Source organism: Maudiozyma barnettii, assembly GCF_903064755.1.
Source record: "Maudiozyma barnettii strain CLIB 1767 genome assembly, contig: KABA2_13, whole genome shotgun sequence".
Taxonomy (NCBI): Eukaryota; Fungi; Ascomycota; class Saccharomycetes; order Saccharomycetales; family Saccharomycetaceae; genus Maudiozyma; species Maudiozyma barnettii.
Window position 1 is genome coordinate 446,509 of NW_024545250.1, and position 17,851 is coordinate 464,359.

The following is a 17,851-nucleotide window of genomic DNA, read 5'->3' on the forward strand; positions in this document are numbered from 1 at the left end:
TAGTGTTAAACAGAGTTGCTGTTGTTAAACTGCTCATCTTTTGTGCATAGTAACGTTGGACTATGTAGCTCCAATAAACCCAATGTAGGGGGAACGAATACTACATTATGCAGTATATATCATGTGTTATTATATATACGACAGTGCAGCACACTCTAAATTCTACTTATATTAGCTACCTTCACCTTCAGTTAGGTCAAGCTAATGTTAGCCTTTTTAGTGCTGTCGCTACATATTCAACAGATAGTGGCGTAAGTAATCTATTATTAAGTTGTTGCGGGGTGAACCTATCGTTAGATTATAACCTTGGTCATTATCCCTCTTATAATATATTTCTGACAGACTCCACATAATTTCTGTCAGTAATAGTAATTAAATATAACCGTCTGTTTATTGTTGTCTTCAAACATCAGAGATCATAATACAACAAATCTTTGTAATATAAGGTTTCGTGGTCTAGTTGGTTATGGCATCTGCTTAACACGCAGAACGTCCCCAGTTCGATCCTGGGCGAAATCATTTTTTTGGATTTTTAAGCTCATTGTTGAATTTAAACAGCAGCATCTGTTTCAAGTGAATTTCGCAGAGCAATGTCATTTTCTTTTTTTGTTCTAGTTACCTTTTTTTAGTTCTGGTTCTATCTGTCAAGTTTTTTTTTTTTAAATTCATTCTCTTCTATATCTGTTTTTGCCTAATGACAACATATATTTTACTCACTACATCAATAAAAAAACTTTACTATTGGCAAAATGATGTTCAGTTGTAAAACTGAAAGATATATAAATATATATCAGTATTAATGTGATATTTTATGACTTCAATTGTGTCACTTTTTTAAAATTTAATACAAGAAAAGTTGAAGAATTCATTTGTTGCAATCACATTTTTTCCAAAGATAAATAATTCCTTTCTAATGATACATCTATTCTATTGGACATAAATAGATAACGGATGAAATCCCAGTCAATCACGTCGTTATTTCTCTTTTAATACATTTCTGGTAAATTTGTCTAATATCTTTTTTGGCCCAAGAAACCCTAATTTAGAGTCGGACACCTTGAGGATTATCAGAAAGAGAGAAAATAAACTCTGCTACGGCAATCTCTCACTATTCATTGAAAAGATTACCGGAGTAAAGGGCGTCCCGGGTTTTTGAAACCCTAAAAGAGGGCTTTGACGTGTTAAAATAGAGAAAGTGTGAATGTGGTTAAACTAATATAGTTAAAACCCATCTCTTTTGAAAGAACAGATTTAATAAGAGTCATGTCAGTGGCCTGTATGGATATAATAGAGCTTTCCATATAGAAAACGTTTAATAAACATCCAGTTATACAACCATTATTTAGCATTTAAGAGATATACTGCATAATACGTTATCTTCTCCTCTTTCAGTTGAAACCCCAGCTCAAACTCAAAAAAGAAATGGTTGAGAAGTTTGAAGATTCTATAGATTTAATGTCGTTTTTACAAAATAACCGTAACGAGAATAAGTTTTTCGATAACACTGATTATCCGGCTGGTAAAGGATTAAACTTATCAAACGCGAATATTAATATGGATCAAAGTGATAATAATATTTTATTTTCCCAAGTGAGTGACATAAATGCAAATCCCCCAACATGTTTCGAAAACAAAAATTGGTTAAATGAATTTGAGTTACCAGATGGTGCTAATAATTATACAAAGGGTCATATAGATGAAAATGGAGGTGCACCAGGGGCAGAGAACGGTACAGGAGGTAACGGTTCATTAAGCTCGTTATCACCAACGACACATAAATCATTATCCACCCCAAACAGTAATTCCTCAATGTTTTCAAATGATAAAATGCCAGTAGTCGAAGAAAATGCTGACAAAAAGAAGGCACAGAATAGAGCAGCTCAAAGGGCCTTTAGAGAAAGAAAAGAAGCTAAATTGAATACTTTGGAACATCAATTAAAGGAAAGTGAGGCTAATAAAGAGGCATTACAGAAAGAGGTAGATTCGCTGAGAAAATTAAACCAAGAGATTCATGCCGAAAATAGAACTTTATTGAGAAGACAAGATGATGATAGTGTGTCAAATTTAATGAATTATAATCCAATTAATTCCATTAGACAATATTCAGATGATCAAATGGCCAAAGAAAATGTTGTCCATCGTCGTAGGGATGATTTTTATAAAGATTTGATGAACCAAGTGAATTCGGTTAATGAAATACATGGTCAGAAAGTACAAAATAAGACATACCAAGACAACAGTGGTAACTTTATAATGACAATTCCTGCTACATGGGAATATTTACAGAAGAATTATGGAGAAGATATTGATATAATACAAGTCATTGAAGCTCTGAAAGGGAAAGAAGTGTGCCATGGCGCTGGTGGAGCCTATCCAAAGGTACTTGTAGATGAGGCAATACAACAACTCATGGATGCACAATAAAATGATCATATTCCTCATGACCTCCCTAGGACCAACATTAAAAATACAAATCCAAACGTGGTTTAAATTCATTGGATTAAGACCAGATAATAAGTAAAATGTATGTACCTATAATAAATATTGAACGGTTAAAGATAGCAGTAAGAAATTAACTTAGAAATAATGTTTGTTTCCACTTAGTCAATTTTTTTTTTGCTCTTTTATTTTCCACGTAGTTGAACACTTCTGGAAAAATTTATTGAATCGGCGATTCAATTTCAAATGCTCTCTGTAGGTAAACAAATAAAAGCACGATTGACTACCAAAGCATAAAGCATCATAAGAACTTCATCGTATTTTCAATACAGTATATATCTTTGCAATTGATGCAGGATGACTTAATGATTGAAGGGGAACCCTTTCCGAACTATATATTTCAACGCATCACGGAAGACAGAGATGACCGATAACGAAGAAACGTCGAAAGACCTACAATCTAATTTTGATGTAGTTGTTGACGACTCAAAACTATGCCAGTTATTAGAAATGTTCCCAAATGTAGCCACTGCATCAATCATAAATGCATTGAGAAGCTCAAAGAATGATATGGACCTTGCAATATCGTTTCTTCTGAGCGATATTGCCAATGATGTAAACATTAATTCAACGCCTAATGATGAAGAAAATATTAAAACTCCTGAATTAGTAGATTTGTACGAAATGTTTCCCAAAATAAATTCCAATATTATTCGAAGTTATTACGATTCCCAAAAGAGAGATGTCAAAGAAACAATTATAGCTCTACTGGATTATGAAATCCTCTCGACAGAGGATGCAGAAGATCAGAAAAGAGTAGAAAAGAGGATTAAAAATTCAACTGAGGATAATAGTATGAATAAATGGAAGTCTTATGATGAAAAAATAAATCTTATATTAAAGTTTACTGAGGTAGAGGATGTCACAGCAGAACGTTATTATCAACAAAATCATAGGAATCCTTTAATGGCTATAATTAGTATTATCCAAAATCAAATCAAATACAAACAACCTCCTCGACCTGCAACAGTACCTAGCTATGCTAGTAAAACGAAAATTCAACCAGGGGGGCGTGTCCAATCTGTTCGTGGATTTGCATACAAGCCCAAAAATCTAGAGTATGAGAAAGTACGATCTTCTACTACATGCAAAATAGACCATAACCTCAGACTATGGTCTAATAGAGAAAATTATGTCTACTCTAAATCATCTCCTGAAATAATGGAACTTGATAGTCTCATTTCTTCCAATATAGATTTTCGTAGTGTAAACCCTATTTTTGTCACCAATGCTATCAAATACTACAATGGATGTGTTTCACAAACAGTAAATCTCCTAATTTTATTGTGTTCTAATAGGTGCTCTAAATTTACTTTTATCAACAAAGAAAATAGTAGCAGCGGCTTTATCGAAACGAGTTGTTGGAAATCAAACAGTTCAATTAAACGGCCTCATGGGTCTTTTGTAACAACCATTAAGGATAAGAAACAAGAAGTCCAACCTCAATCTCACGAATCTGACATAGATTATACCCTTAATCATCTCTTTGAGAATTATAAACTCGATTTTCATGGATTACTACCTTCACAGGCTGTTGGAATATTATCAAAGGCGTTGAGAAAATGGTGGAATACTGAACTAGAAGAACGTGAACTAAGTAGAAAAAGGTTAAACTTGGTCAACGTTTGTTGTGTAAACCCCTTAATTATAATAACAGGGCGTGGGATTCACTCCATAGGTGGGGTGTCGAAAGTTAGAATACAAGTTAAGAAATTTCTTAAGAATAATAACTACGTTTTTGACGAGGAACCATCATTCTTCACAGTCTATGGTAGGAGGTCCAACTAAAAAACCCATCCTAGCATAAACCTTCATATCTGTGATCGACAAAATCGTCTACTTCTAAGTACGCTTTTTTTCACATATTTCTATAAGTCTTTATGTATTAATAGTAATGTTGGTCTAGAAATGTTTCATTTTATTTACATTCGCGAAAATATTTTGCAATACGCGAAGTAAAAGAATATATAGCAAACAATCTTGAGATGACCATAAATAAGAAATTTAGCCCCTCTATATCAAACTCCTTAGAAACAATCAATTATTTTGAAAAAAGGATCCAATATACTAGAAAGAATAAATTTTGCCGTTAGTTGAGAACTACAATAATGGATTTTATGAATTTAGGAGTAACCTCTCGTAAGACGGGACTACGGGTCAAGAATAATGTTGCTAAGGATGAATATAACATGGAAAATGTTGAAGATTTCTTCAAAGATGATGAAGCCAGTATGATTACAGTTAGGAAATCAAAAAGTATGAAAACTTCTCTCTTAGCGCATAATCGAAATTCATTGATTGAAGAAAGATCAAATAATGAAACGTCCCGATTCTCAACACCCCATATCTTCTCACCAGCAATTAGTGATACCAGAAGATTATCATCTATACCAATAAATATATCTCGAGAACAATCACAAGACGAACAACCCCCAAATATCCTTCAGGATAATTTTAACAGTAATAATTTAATAGCTGGTCACCGAAATTCTCTACTAGAATCAATTCATGAAGAACCATTCGATTATGGCCAAGAAAATACCTTTCAAACGAATGATACTCAGCCAAACTTAAGACATTCATTAACCCCAAGTGTATCATTACATAGATACAACACTACATATGATTTAAATTCCACAAGACGAACATCTTTAAATGTAAGAATACCTCCCAAGGACTTCGTTAACCCCTACACTGAAAGCGAAGCACCAGATCTGGTACATGACGCAGATTTAACTATTGATAATACTTCTTTTAATACGTCAGACAATGCCATTCTTGAAGAAGAAATGTCCGAATATGGGATAGAGAAAAGTGATGCAGATGATGATATGGATTATAATACAGATATACTATCCTCTGATGAATCATCAAGTGCAGAACAAGATATTGATGAAGATGATAACAATGGCCAAGATATCCTAAATGATCTAGACTCCACTCAAATCGATAAAACATACATACCGTCTGATGATGACGATTACCAGGATAACGAGTCAGTTTCACAGAACAACCAACTACCAACAGATTTTTCCGATTTATCATCTGACGAAGATGAAGAATACCTACCTTCGCAGGCAAATATTTCTAATCCTATTATTGCTGAAGGCCCCAAGAGATCTACGAGAATAAAAGTTCCACCTTTGGAATACTGGAGAAACGAAAAAGTTGTGTATAAGAGGAGAGATTCTAAACCATATTTAGATATTGAGAAGATCGTAACGTATGAACCAAGCAGCAGCTCTGAAGATGAAGCTGGTGCAAAAACTCGTTCTAAACGGATAAAAAAGGCGCCTCAGCTAAACAATAGCAATTTATCTGTAAATGAATCTTTAACAAATATCGTTAGTACCATCCCAAGACAGAATGAGCCATCAAGAAATTTTAGATCAATAAACAACAGGATAATACGTGGACGAGCAAATAATGAAACCAGTAACCCAGATTCGAAATTACTTGACAGGATACATAATGGCAAGGTTAAAGGTGCTAGCTGGATACAGGATGGGTTCTTAGAGGGCACAATAAATTCTGCGATTGATAAAAAAAGTAAAGAAGTCATTGCGTATGCGCCAAATATTTCTCAGGTAGAGAGAACAAAAAGAACTTCAGATAATAAGTATACATTATCAGTAATGTTTGATAAACACAAAGAAATGTTTGCAAGTGGCATTTTAAAACTCCCCCCAACTGGTTTGCGTGACATAACTGAATCGCATAATGCTTTTATAACATTTTATGTCATCAGAGGAATTGTAGAGGTAACGGTAGGTACTAATAAATTTATCACTCCTGCTGGTTGTTCATTTCAGGTCCCTTCCTTTAATAGTTATTCCTTTAAAAACAAAGGAAAAGAGGAAGTACAACTATTTTTTGTCCAGGTAATCGTACCAGAAACTTTCAATTCACAGCAAGACCCTGCAAATCATTCTAACAAGGGAGATGTTTCAGATAAGGACGGATTTTCAATGTCGGATGATGAATCATCTAAAATGGTAAACTTAAAGGATAGACACATTTCAGATTCGCAGACAAAGATACGTCCTTCTGCCATTCAACAAAAATTATTCATTAGTTCAAGTTCATCTAACCTTTAGGATTAGGATTACGTAGAAATATAAATATTCAATATATACGACCATAGTTATAACGCCATATTAAATAGAAAAAAAGATTCTTGTCTAACTAGGAGATGACCATGTAATTATTCTTTATTAACCTTTATATCTACAATATGTAATTTCGACATTGGTGAATTGAAGCTTGAGCAGAAGAGTAAGATCGTGAATTGTTCATTATATTTAGTCGCAGATAGAGAGTTATAGGTGTAGTTTGAGTTTTAATGTTAAGAAAACAAAATATATTTGCTATACTTTTCTATGTAATTGTAAGTAAATTTTTATATTTATATATAATTTGTAGGACGAATAGAATCTAAGTTAGAATGTAAGGTTAGAATTTTTGTAATTATATATATATATTGTTTTAATCTGGATTGAAATAAAGATTTCCAATCCCTAGATCAATTGAGAGTCGAAATATGTTTCATTTCAATAATGATACTACATATCTCTTGTCATCTCATAATTACCGTCAACTGGAACTGTCAGCTCGGGACAGATCATCACCGACGAAGTTTTGGGGACCAGCTTAATATTTGAGTTCATGGTCGTACTCAGTGAGTAAAATGGGCCAAGTGTGCACGCGGCGTGGTGGTTCTTTCTTGTTCTTGGTGGATAGGAGACTGATGTGGTCTCTTCGTAACGTGAAATGTTTGCCATACAGTAGGTATCGGAAGTGCTATAATGCTTCAACTATACCTATCAGCTCTAGTTCACCGACGTGGTAGTCTTTCTGGGTAACATATAACCAACTACAGGTAAAAGCTTGCTGTCCTAGTTAACTTCTTCGAGGACAGCACCTACACCGATTTTGGAAGCATCAGTCGTAAGACTGTAACGGTCTTCCTTTTTAAACGGAACAAGGACTATGTTCATTATCAGAGCTTGCTTGCACGTCTCGAAAGTAGCCGTTTGAGTGGATGTCCATTTTTCAACACCGGTAATAAACTCCTGGATGGGTTTAGTCACATTGAACAAGTTTTAGAAATCTTATAAGGAGAAAATTATAATAGCAAAAGATAAAAATGACGCTTTGCTAGCCACTCCATTGAATTCCGAGTAACCAAGGAACTCAACAGGGTGATTAGCAAAATGACACCTCTTATCTTTTGCTACTAGTTTTTCGTCTTGTAATATTTGTAACACCCGTTCAATGTGACGCCAATGCTCTTCTTTAGAATTCGAAAATATCAAAATATCATCTAAGTAGGCACAAAAGAATGGTAACGAACGAAAGTGATCTGCCAGGTAACGGGCAAACATACTGGGACCATGGACAAGTCCAAATGGCACAACTGTGTATTCATACTTACCATTTGGCGTAACAAAAGCGGTCTTACAAGTGTCTGATTTCTTCATAGTATCTGATGATAACCACTATATAAACCTAGCATTGAAAAAAATGAAGCATTACAAATTTTTACGATAAAGTTCTCTATACTTAGTAATTGGAATGTATCCTTCACGGTAACCTTGTTCAGAGCTCTGTAGTCTACACATAGTCTATAAGTATTATCTTTCTTTTTGACTAATATAACAGGTGAGCTACACGGAGACTTCGATGGAGTTACGAAACCATGTTTAATCAAATCCTCCACAATATGGGCAATTTCTTCTTCCAGCTTTAGTGAAGTATTGTAGGGCTGTGAATGTGGAAGCTTAGCGTCTGGCTTTAAGTCGATCTCATGGTACACGGGACTCTCATATCCCTTCTCTCGCGGAGGGAGATCATTACGGACTGTGTCAGAGAATTTGTCTTGTAACCAACGTGGTAATTTATTAAGTGAGTTTTCTTTGTTCTTTTCTACAACGTTGATTACAAACATCTCATCAATATCAGGGGAACTAAAGTTGTCCTCAGCTGTATCCATATTAACCACGTTAATACTATAGACGGGACAACAGCTATTTATATTCTCGGATAAGTTATGTTTCATTAACAACACTGCAATTTCAGGGATTGCGGTAATTATCGGATGACCAATGATGACATCTTGTACCATATGAGATGTAACATAGACGGGAGTATCAATTACCAACTGATCCTGTTTTAAAGTGATTCTAACAGCTTCGGTTGTTAGTGCAGCTTCTTGAGATACACTACCCTTGAAGCGAAATGGAGGAGCGGGACGTACAGACAGTCCTAGTTTAGCAGCAATGTCATTACGGACAAATGATGTTGGTGAACCAGTATCAAATAATACCTTAACGGGTTCCTTCTTCAAAGTCATCGTGACTTCGAAGGTACGACCAATAACGGGCCTAATTTTTTCTTTAATGATTGGACATAGTGTAACCAGACTATGACTGGTGACAGGGATGACCTGCCTAGAAGCGATTGCTCGTATTGGAATTACCAACTCTACATTCGCGGAAGTTGTGTCCTGGTTTCTGGCATTTGAAACATAAATGCCTCTTCATACACTCGGTACGGGATAAACGACCTGCGGAGTAGTTGTTTGATGAAGCGTAACGATCATTTCCACCTCTGCCTCTTTCGCCGTGCTTAGGGTAACGTGGTGCATGGGTAACAGCAGCACCAGTCATGACAATATCTCCGTCGGCGTCCCTTTGAGAGGGAACTATGTGCTCGAAGAAACGATTGTCAATCGCCACGGTAGAATAGGCAGCTTGGAAAGCCTCGTCCAGGGTGGAAGGGCTGGTTAGTGCCACAAGATGGGAGGTCTCAGGAATAAGACCTCTCATGTAGGACAACAAAGCACCCTTCTCGGTCCAATAGCCAGCGGGCATCAAGGACCACAACTGTTTGAACTTGGTATTATAAGCTTCAATACCAGTTCCAGTTTGTTTCAACGCGTTCATCGTGTTTAAGACCTTGTTAGGATCCAGTTGGATGAGGAAATGAGCATGAAATTCGGTACTAAACTGATCGTAATCAAAAGTACCTCCAGCGTGGTTCCGACCGAAGAAAGCGATCTTCTCTCCTTCGTCGACAATACGACGGGTCAAAAATTGCACTTGCATGATAGTCATGAAGTCTGGAAGTTTCATAATGTCGGTAGTACCACGAAAGGTCAATGGAGCGGAGCCTTCCATGTTCGAACGGTGCGATGGGTTTGGAACTGATGGATCAGAAGCAGCATCAGAATACTCAAAAGCCATATCTAAATTGGACATAATGAAATAAAATAAACGGGAAGCGACTTGACGGTAATATTACGGTAATTTAACGATCTTCTAACTTAAAAGAGAAGCGCTACCAGATGTTGTATTGGGATCTCGAATGGTTGAAGACAAAAATATAACAGACGGTTATATTTAATTACTATTATTATGTTGTTAACTAATTAGAACTCATTTCAATAATCGTTGTTTTCTTATGTTTTATAAAGTAAGTTTATATAAGGAAGATTATATATTTAAAGTTAGTATATGTGGTCCTTTTTGAGCTGAAGCAGACATACTGTGTTGTGGGAATATCAATTAGCGATACTTATTATGGTAACAATTCATGAACAGATAGAACATACTTGTATGTTCTATAGCAACTGTTCTAAAAGGATCACGTGGTCACTAATTATCACGTGACATGTATATTATAATATCGGAAAAACTATTAGAAGATATTTTCCGATAACGCGCGATGCGCTTCAAGAAAACTTTTCCTGCGATGAGATGCCCATTGTACATTACTTCATTTATTAAAGATGTAAACGTAAGTTTGAAATCGAGAATATACGATTAGTATTCGAGTTGAAATTATCGGACATAGTTATAGATATTCAAATGTATAATCTTGTGGTTTATTTTATGTTATATAAAGTAAGTCTATATAAGGAAGATTGTATATATATAAAGTTAGAATATGTGGTCCTTTTATACTTTTGGAAAAGGAAAACAGTCTACCAAATATTGATAGTATTCTTACTAAACATTCTAGAAACATGTTCTAGACACTTATGAAACAATTAGTAATACTTGCTTACTAATCATTCTTAAAGAATGTTCTAGAATCATATTGAACAGTTAGTAATAATTTCTTACTAAACATTAAATTGTAATAACTAAGTATTGGTACTTTCTACATTATAATGGTTTCAGATATATCAATAAATAACAATATTTGAAGCGGTGGCTCAATGGTAGAGCTTTCGACTCCAGTTAGATCCTGGAAATTACTAGGAAATCAATGATTGCAATCGAAGGGTTGCAGGTTCAATTCCTGTCCGTCTCATTTAATTTTTTTGCGAATGATCTAAAACTCTCAAATGTTTGAAAGTTCACATATCTTATGATTTCTTGAAGATGCTTTCCTCTTTTAATTCATACATCTTGGAAGTGTGCTATTAATCTTTTTATAACTTTTTGAAATGTTGAGCAAAGAGTCATTATGTGATAAAGCACTCCATCGGACAGTTGGAACATTTAAAATCATTAGAGTGTCATCTCAAGATCAAAATAATTACACAGAGACTCGGATGGATAAATAAAATGATCTTTGCTAATTCTTTATAGAGCTCAAAATAGTATTAATATTTCAACTGTACATTTTGTGGAATATATGATGTTACTTAGGTATATTTCACGATCGAGAGAATTTCTCTATGATAGAGATCAGCGCTGGCAGCCTTCTTATCTTTTAGAGTGTAATCTATTCTGTAAGCTTTATATTTATTTAAAGTTGTAGAATAATCTACAATATGTTCGTCAAGGTCTCTTTGACATCTCAACTGAAAGAGACATAAAATATTATATATAGATATTTTATGTTTTCGCAAACTGTACTGTTTACATACATTTAGTGTTAATCTATTTTCTCGTTCACACTTGAATCACTTCTTCTAAGATCAATTCTAAAAGGGAAGCTTCTCTATTGTTGTCAATTTTTTTTTTTTAATTTGGTTTTTTAATGATCTCATGATATTGCTCTTCGGAGTATTGAATGGGCCTTCTAGAATTTAACCTCGATAATTATATTTTTGCAAATATATATACTGTTTTGACTGTATATTTCAATATTTAAGTACTTCATACTTTCAATTAGCCATACTCTTATTTACAAAATTTAAATAAATTTTTTATATATTTTATATATTTTTTATATTTTTGAATTTCATTTAAATTTTCAGGTCCCACTCTTTGATTTAAATGCTGCAAAGCCATAGCTTAACGTAAACAAAATTATAATAGTGATAAAAAAACTTATTTCTATATGTTTTTATATACTATCAGAATGACTTAGTAATTGAATTTTTGAAAAATTGTTGGCTTTCTGATTTAACCAAAACCTTACTTTATGAGTTTTCTTACTACCCCTAACCCTATCAGTAACTGTATAATTTTGAGGCCTAGAGGTGCTATCAAAATTTTCAACGCAACTACCCTCATAAAATGAACATGTTTCAATTCTGTTCTTAAAAAAATCTTTGCTTAAGGGGTACTGAAAGTCACTTTGATCGTCAGAGTTATAGTTTGTACTTCTCTTCAAACTTTCCATTATATTAATGACGGACATACTCCCTGTCAAGTTTGGTGCAAAATCGGTTTTCTTCTTAACCATTACTGAGTTATACTGCTTTATATTATGTCGTTGAAACCTCTTTTGATTTTCCCTAAATTGGGGAAAGTGAATCACAGTGTCATATAAAGTTTCTTCCATTTGTAAATTTTCTTTCCCATTAGAAACAATACCACCAGATTGTACCATATAATTGTTAACAGTCTCGTTACATTTTTTTGTAGACATTTTTGGTTCTTTTAGAAAATGACTTTTTACTTTGACAGACTTGGTTAGAGAATATTTCTGAGTTGTTTGAATCATCTTCTTTGAAGTTTTAAAATTAATAAAGCTTTTCCGGGCATCTTTAGAGAGAACATATAATAGGTCTGTTTCTAGGTTTTCTACTGGATCTCTAAGTTTATTTAATTTTTGTTGTTGGTTGTGCTCCAACTCTTCAGAATAATTTATTTCAAAAAATTCATAGAGCCTATTATATTGTGGACGAAGCATACTGTAACAGGTTTGTTCTGAATACGACTGACCTAATGTTAATTAATGTTTAACAAATATGAGGTTACTATTTTTATAATTTTTAATAAAATTTTGGAACTCTCTCTACATATATACAATTTTATTGAAATGGGTGAAAATATGTGAAATGGGTAAAATCAGTTAAAACTATAAGAATTAATTTTTTCGTACGTCACAGTTTATAGATTGCGTCATTTTCATTATATTGTCCGTATAGAAAAATTATTTAGTGGTTTACTTTCTTTTGGAATATCAGTATTACATATATACACTAATTTCTGAAATGCCTCTTCAAAGATATCATAATCTAGAGGGCTAGCTGTTTCTAATACTCCTTGTGCTTGGAATACTGTGTCTGAATTGTTTGTGGTAACCTGTCTTTCCAGTAGATTTTCTTCGTTCGAACAATTCTCCAAAAAGTGACAACAAGGACCTAGCTCTTTAAATATATAGTCAATAATAGTTTCCCACTGCCACCTTTTATTTAACCATCTTCTAAGAATATGTTTCCTTGGAAATATATTCAACCCTTCATGATACCTAACCCAAGGGTTTTGGTGTTGGAGGGCCATATTGCAAACCTTCGAATAACTGTACTCTTTTTCAAAATTCAAGAGCCTTATTGCCCAAAATACGTTCTTATTGGATGGGTTATACATCCGTTTAGCCTTTAGCTGTTTCTCTTGCTCTAACATTTTTGTTTGCGCTAATGTCTTTTGTTGGGTTTTGTACGATAAACCATCATAATCGATAAGTTTGTTGTTTCTAAAGTAAACTGGACAATACGTTCCAAATACACTTTCTAGAAAAAAATTCCTAGACTCAATAAATATATTGTATATATTGTGGATTACCAATAAGTGGAGATTTAACTTCGTGCCACATCGTGTCACAATATCCTCATAGGGCGACATTTCCGCTAAGAAATGGTTTATGACATTATCTGATCTGTAGACCTTTTTGGTCACTATCTTACTATGATTTAAACGCTCCCTAAAAGGCACAAAATCCCAATTAAACTTTAATGAATATATTAGGAATTGTAAACGATTTTTTAACTGTTTTCCTAAAGACTTGGGTGTGTTTATCATCTGACATTCGATTTCTTGCAATTCTTTCTCAACATTTTCAGTAAAAGGAATCGTTCCATCATTGAGTTCTTTAAAAAACAAACAATGACAGTTTAAGACTGTACCTTCACAATACTCGCAGAGGGGAATTTTTGTATATAAATTATTTGCATCTGAATGAGATATAACGTTCAGAAACATTTTTATTTCAGTTGGACACTCAGTAAGTACATTATATAATTCTGTTTTTAAATTTCAATGTATTTTAAGTGGATTAGTCAACATAAATGTTTTTAATTATTTTTCTTTATACGTCTCCGATTTTATATAGTGCATTCTCTGTGTCGTGCCCTGAGTTTGGTTAAGATCGTAATGTTGACTCTGTGCGTCACTAACGAGATGCCATCATTCATTTCCCGGGATAGAAGCATTTTCTTAAAACTTTTATTGCACTTACTCATATAAAAAAGAAAAAGAGTTTGTTTTGAAAGAATCGACAAATATACATAGGTTAGCAGTTCTACTTAATTTTAAGAGTTTAAGCATAAATATTTAATGCGTTTTCTTAGAGATAAATTTTAAGAAAAGTAATACTAAACTACAGTACATAAATTAAGTTGAATATAATTGACAATATACACCTCTGCATTCATTTTTTATCTTCCAGATTCTTGGCAAGTTCTAAAACCTCCTTCTTACCATCGGAAGCACTTTCTTCAGGAGATATTTTGACTCTCTTAAATTTCAACTTACCATCATAAAAAACAAAATGCGATCTTATAATACCGCTCTGAGGAGTCTTCTTACAGCCCAAAATACTTATTAATTCTCTTTTTGGGTCACTTAGTAAGTTATAAGGTAGATTTTGTTTAGTTTGGAAATTCTTCTGTCTTATAGCATTATCAGCACTTAAACCATACACCGTAGCATACTTCTTGAGGTCATCGAAGTTATCCCGAAACCCACAGGCTTGACGGGTACAACCAGGTGTAGATGCCTTAGGGTAAACAAATATGACAACTATCTTACTCTTTTTAACTACATCTCTTAGAGAAACATCATTATCATCCTGATCTTTTAAGATCATGTCTGGGATTTCATCGCCAACTTCCAAGTGAACCTCAGATTTAGCATTTTTTTCTATGTATTGTGGTTTGACCCTTGAAATTTTAGTCTTCTTTAACACAGGTTCTTCTTGAGTTTTCTCAACCCTTTCTGATCTCTTTTCAGCAATTCTGGCTGACCTACGTGGAGCTGTCATTATTTTATTATTATTATTAGTATAGAAGGTTAAACCTGTGCAAAAATTTCCTTTCTTCTTCGCTCTTCTTAGAAATATAATTTCCTAATTAAACACCAATAAAGACTAATAAGTTGACTGAATATATATGGGTTGAGAGTTTATAGATTCATTGTTTCTCTGAAGGAAGTTTTTAAAAATAGTCGACGATAATCATCACTCCCCCCCTTATCTTTTTTTTGGATACTCCAATTTCTAAGCGTTCGGGACAAAGCCAAAAACAAACAAATAATTATTTTTGATACTAGAATAATTATTAAGGGTCCTAAACTTATCTATACTTAAAAGAAAAATTCTGAACTTTACACTTTTGAAAATAATATTAAATCTTTGAGATGTAAGAAAACCATTAAAGTGATTCTATATATTACATAATATTACTTAGTTGATGACAGTCAGTGTAGTCAAATAGACTTATACAGTTTAAGAATTAATTTGTCATGGGAATGAATGTTTCTGAATATATATTGAAATGAAGATTGTATAAAATTAAGTTATTTCAATTCAATTATAATAGCATGGCGACGGCAGCAGCGAAAGCACCCATACCAGTGGTTAGTTGAGCAGCACCGTTCTTGGAAGAAGAAGAAGAGGAGGAAGCAGAAGAAGAAGAGGAGGAAGCAGAAGAAGAAGAGGAAGCAGAAGAAGAAGAAGAGGAAGCAGAAGAGGAAGAAGAGGAAGAAGAGGAAGCAGAAGAGGAAGCAGAGGAAGCAGAAGAGGAAGCAGCAGCAGAAGAAGAAGAGGAAGCAGCAGCAGAAGAGGAAGAGGAAGCAGCAGCAGAAGAAGAAGAGGAAGCAGCAGCAGAAGAAGAAGAGGAAGCAGCAGCAGAAGAAGAAGAGGAAGCAGCAGCAGAAGAGGAACCGGCAGCAGCACCACCAGCAGCAGTGTCAGTGAAACTGTGAGCAGATAGGTAAGATTCAATGATTGGCATCATTCTGGAGGAGTACCATGGTAGTCTTTGAATGACAGTGGTAACTTGAGCGAAGTTAATTTCAGTAAATAGAGAAGTGTAAGAGTCGTCACCGGCAGCGTAGGTAGTCATGTGTTCGTAAACATCCAAAACACCAGATGGAATAGTGAAGTCAGCATCGTTCATAGCTAGAGACATGTAATCTTTCAAATGAGCGTTGACATCGACCAACATACCTTCAAATTGAGCAACTTGGTATTCAGAGACTTCGTCGGCCATGACGGCAGCGACAGCTAGAGCTAGGACAGCAGTTAATTTCATAGACATTATGTGATGGGTATTTATTATCGTAATTAGATTGACAGATGATATTCAATTGAGTGAGATAAAAACCAAATTTAATATAAAAATTCCAAATACTAAAGAAAAATAATAAAGTGGGGGAAATAAATATACAATTTGAAACCAAATAACTTTAGAAAAAAGTTTCTAATATATATACTCGACTATCATTTCCCCTTGTTGTTTATTAATTAAACTAAAGAAAAACGGAAAAAACAAGACAACTAATACAAGAAAATGTAAGAAGATTTACGGAGCCCACCTACCTTGTACGAGGAATTATATTTTTTGTTCATGATGCAATGCATCTCAGTATACTAATACCAGCTCCATTTACTGCATAAGAAATATCAAAAACAAAAATAAAAACAATAAATGGTCAATAGTAACACCCACAGGTTTCTAACAATAACGTCGCCAACTCCCCCAAAAATACAACGTCTTGATGATGAAAATAGGACCACCAAGAAAAAGAAGAGTAATAAACCTCGAATAGTTATGGTTTACCGTCGTACAAAAAAAATTGTGCTATGTTTCTTCCTCATATCTTTATAAACTATGGACGTATTCCCACCTATGTAAAAAAAATAGAGCCTAGCATTTACATAATAAACAGAGAATGAGTTGAAACCCATTGACAATTCGAAGGCAGATCCCAATTTTTCAGCTGAAAAATTGTATTTCAATCGTCCCGGGTTGCCTGCGGAAAGGAAAAAAATTTCTTCAAAATTTGTTTACGAGAGATTTCCTAAAAAGGACACCCAGTTGCTCTTCTATTTCCTAAACGGGGTACGCTTCAAAGTATTACTTCTGCGGAGACTTCTTCGCAATTTGTAATAAAATTTCTTTCATCGTCATCGTACCTGAAAATTATTTCTTGGTAATAAATGTTACAATTTATTTTCAGATAATAAATAAGAAGTTTAGGTCGCTGGGTGACAGTTGTACGAGATTGAAGAATTCACTGAGCTTATTTTTTTCCAGATTACAGCCTGTTGATGTTGTTTTTGTAACACACAAATGTATTTTCTAATATTGGGTGCATGGTATAATTTGATGAGATGTTGAAGTACACGTAAAATAGCAATTGGCATCTTCATAGTAAGTAATGTTGTTGATCGTGGCTTGGAAGATAAATGTAATTAGTGGCGTAATTTTGACAATATATAGAGAGGTTGAATTTCGGGTCTTTGATTGATTTTATTTAACGAGGTCCGTTTGTTATCAAAATTTACCTACTTCATTGAAATAATAAAATAATGAATGGGTTCGAATCAGGTTATAACGCGACACTTAGTTGCACTATCCGAATAGCATTACTTGTCTTCTTAATTCTGAATTATATACCTTACTAAACAAGACTTCCTTGGAATATAGCTGACCTTAAGAAACGATAACCTCCAGATGAGCATAGTTATCAAAAAAAAGATTCATTAATTAGCGACAAAATTCGGTTATTCTAGCTCAATCTCAATACATATATATATACTTGTTATAGTTCTTGGTCATACATCCTGATTATATATATAAATATCATCTTTTGTTACCACCTCATATGCTATCTTACCACTTAATGGATCATAATCCAGAAACTTTATTGTTTCTTTTAGCTGAATT

The 17,851-nt window shown here is 33.9% G+C and overlaps 7 protein-coding genes and 2 non-coding genes across 9 annotated transcripts; 5 read left to right on the top strand and 4 right to left on the bottom strand.

Moving 5' to 3' along the window:
- The first annotated feature begins 445 nt into the window (after positions 1-445).
- KABA2_13S04554 lies at positions 446-519 on the top strand. Its single transcript has one exon. It is a non-coding gene; the product is annotated as a tRNA-Val (tRNA).
- Positions 520-1,422: 903 nt separating this feature from the next.
- KABA2_13S04576 (bZIP transcription factor) lies at positions 1,423-2,424 on the top strand (the record flags this gene model as incomplete). The annotated part of the gene is made up of 1 exon (XM_041553081.1): positions 1,423-2,424. The coding sequence occupies one exon, from the start codon at positions 1,423-1,425 to the stop codon at positions 2,422-2,424; it is 1,002 nt and encodes a 333-aa protein (XP_041409015.1).
- A 438-nt stretch (positions 2,425-2,862) lies between these two features.
- Positions 2,863-4,287, top strand: CUE2 (Cue2p; the record flags this gene model as incomplete). Its single annotated transcript, XM_041553082.1, has 1 exon — positions 2,863-4,287. One exon carries the CDS (start codon positions 2,863-2,865, stop codon positions 4,285-4,287), a length of 1,425 nt encoding a protein of 474 aa, XP_041409016.1.
- Positions 4,288-4,607: 320 nt separating this feature from the next.
- On the top strand, positions 4,608-6,596 carry MIF2 (Mif2p; the record flags this gene model as incomplete). The annotated part of the gene is made up of 1 exon (XM_041553083.1): positions 4,608-6,596. One exon carries the CDS (start codon positions 4,608-4,610, stop codon positions 6,594-6,596), a length of 1,989 nt encoding a protein of 662 aa, XP_041409017.1.
- A 4,110-nt stretch (positions 6,597-10,706) lies between these two features.
- Positions 10,707-10,815, top strand: KABA2_13S04664. The gene is made up of 2 exons: positions 10,707-10,743; positions 10,779-10,815. It is a non-coding gene; the product is annotated as a tRNA-Trp (tRNA).
- A 984-nt stretch (positions 10,816-11,799) lies between these two features.
- On the bottom strand, positions 11,800-12,591 carry KABA2_13S04686 (uncharacterized protein; the record flags this gene model as incomplete). Its single annotated transcript, XM_041553084.1, has 1 exon — positions 11,800-12,591. One exon carries the CDS (start codon positions 12,589-12,591, stop codon positions 11,800-11,802), a length of 792 nt encoding a protein of 263 aa, XP_041409018.1.
- Positions 12,592-12,812: 221 nt separating this feature from the next.
- On the bottom strand, positions 12,813-13,883 carry KABA2_13S04708 (uncharacterized protein; the record flags this gene model as incomplete). Its single annotated transcript, XM_041553085.1, has 1 exon — positions 12,813-13,883. The coding sequence occupies one exon, from the start codon at positions 13,881-13,883 to the stop codon at positions 12,813-12,815; it is 1,071 nt and encodes a 356-aa protein (XP_041409019.1).
- Positions 13,884-14,331: 448 nt separating this feature from the next.
- Positions 14,332-14,943, bottom strand: DOT5 (thioredoxin peroxidase DOT5; the record flags this gene model as incomplete). Its single annotated transcript, XM_041553086.1, has 1 exon — positions 14,332-14,943. One exon carries the CDS (start codon positions 14,941-14,943, stop codon positions 14,332-14,334), a length of 612 nt encoding a protein of 203 aa, XP_041409020.1.
- Positions 14,944-15,490: 547 nt separating this feature from the next.
- Positions 15,491-16,219, bottom strand: TIR3 (Tir3p; the record flags this gene model as incomplete). Its single annotated transcript, XM_041553087.1, has 1 exon — positions 15,491-16,219. One exon carries the CDS (start codon positions 16,217-16,219, stop codon positions 15,491-15,493), a length of 729 nt encoding a protein of 242 aa, XP_041409021.1.
- Positions 16,220-17,851: the final 1,632 nt, after the last annotated feature.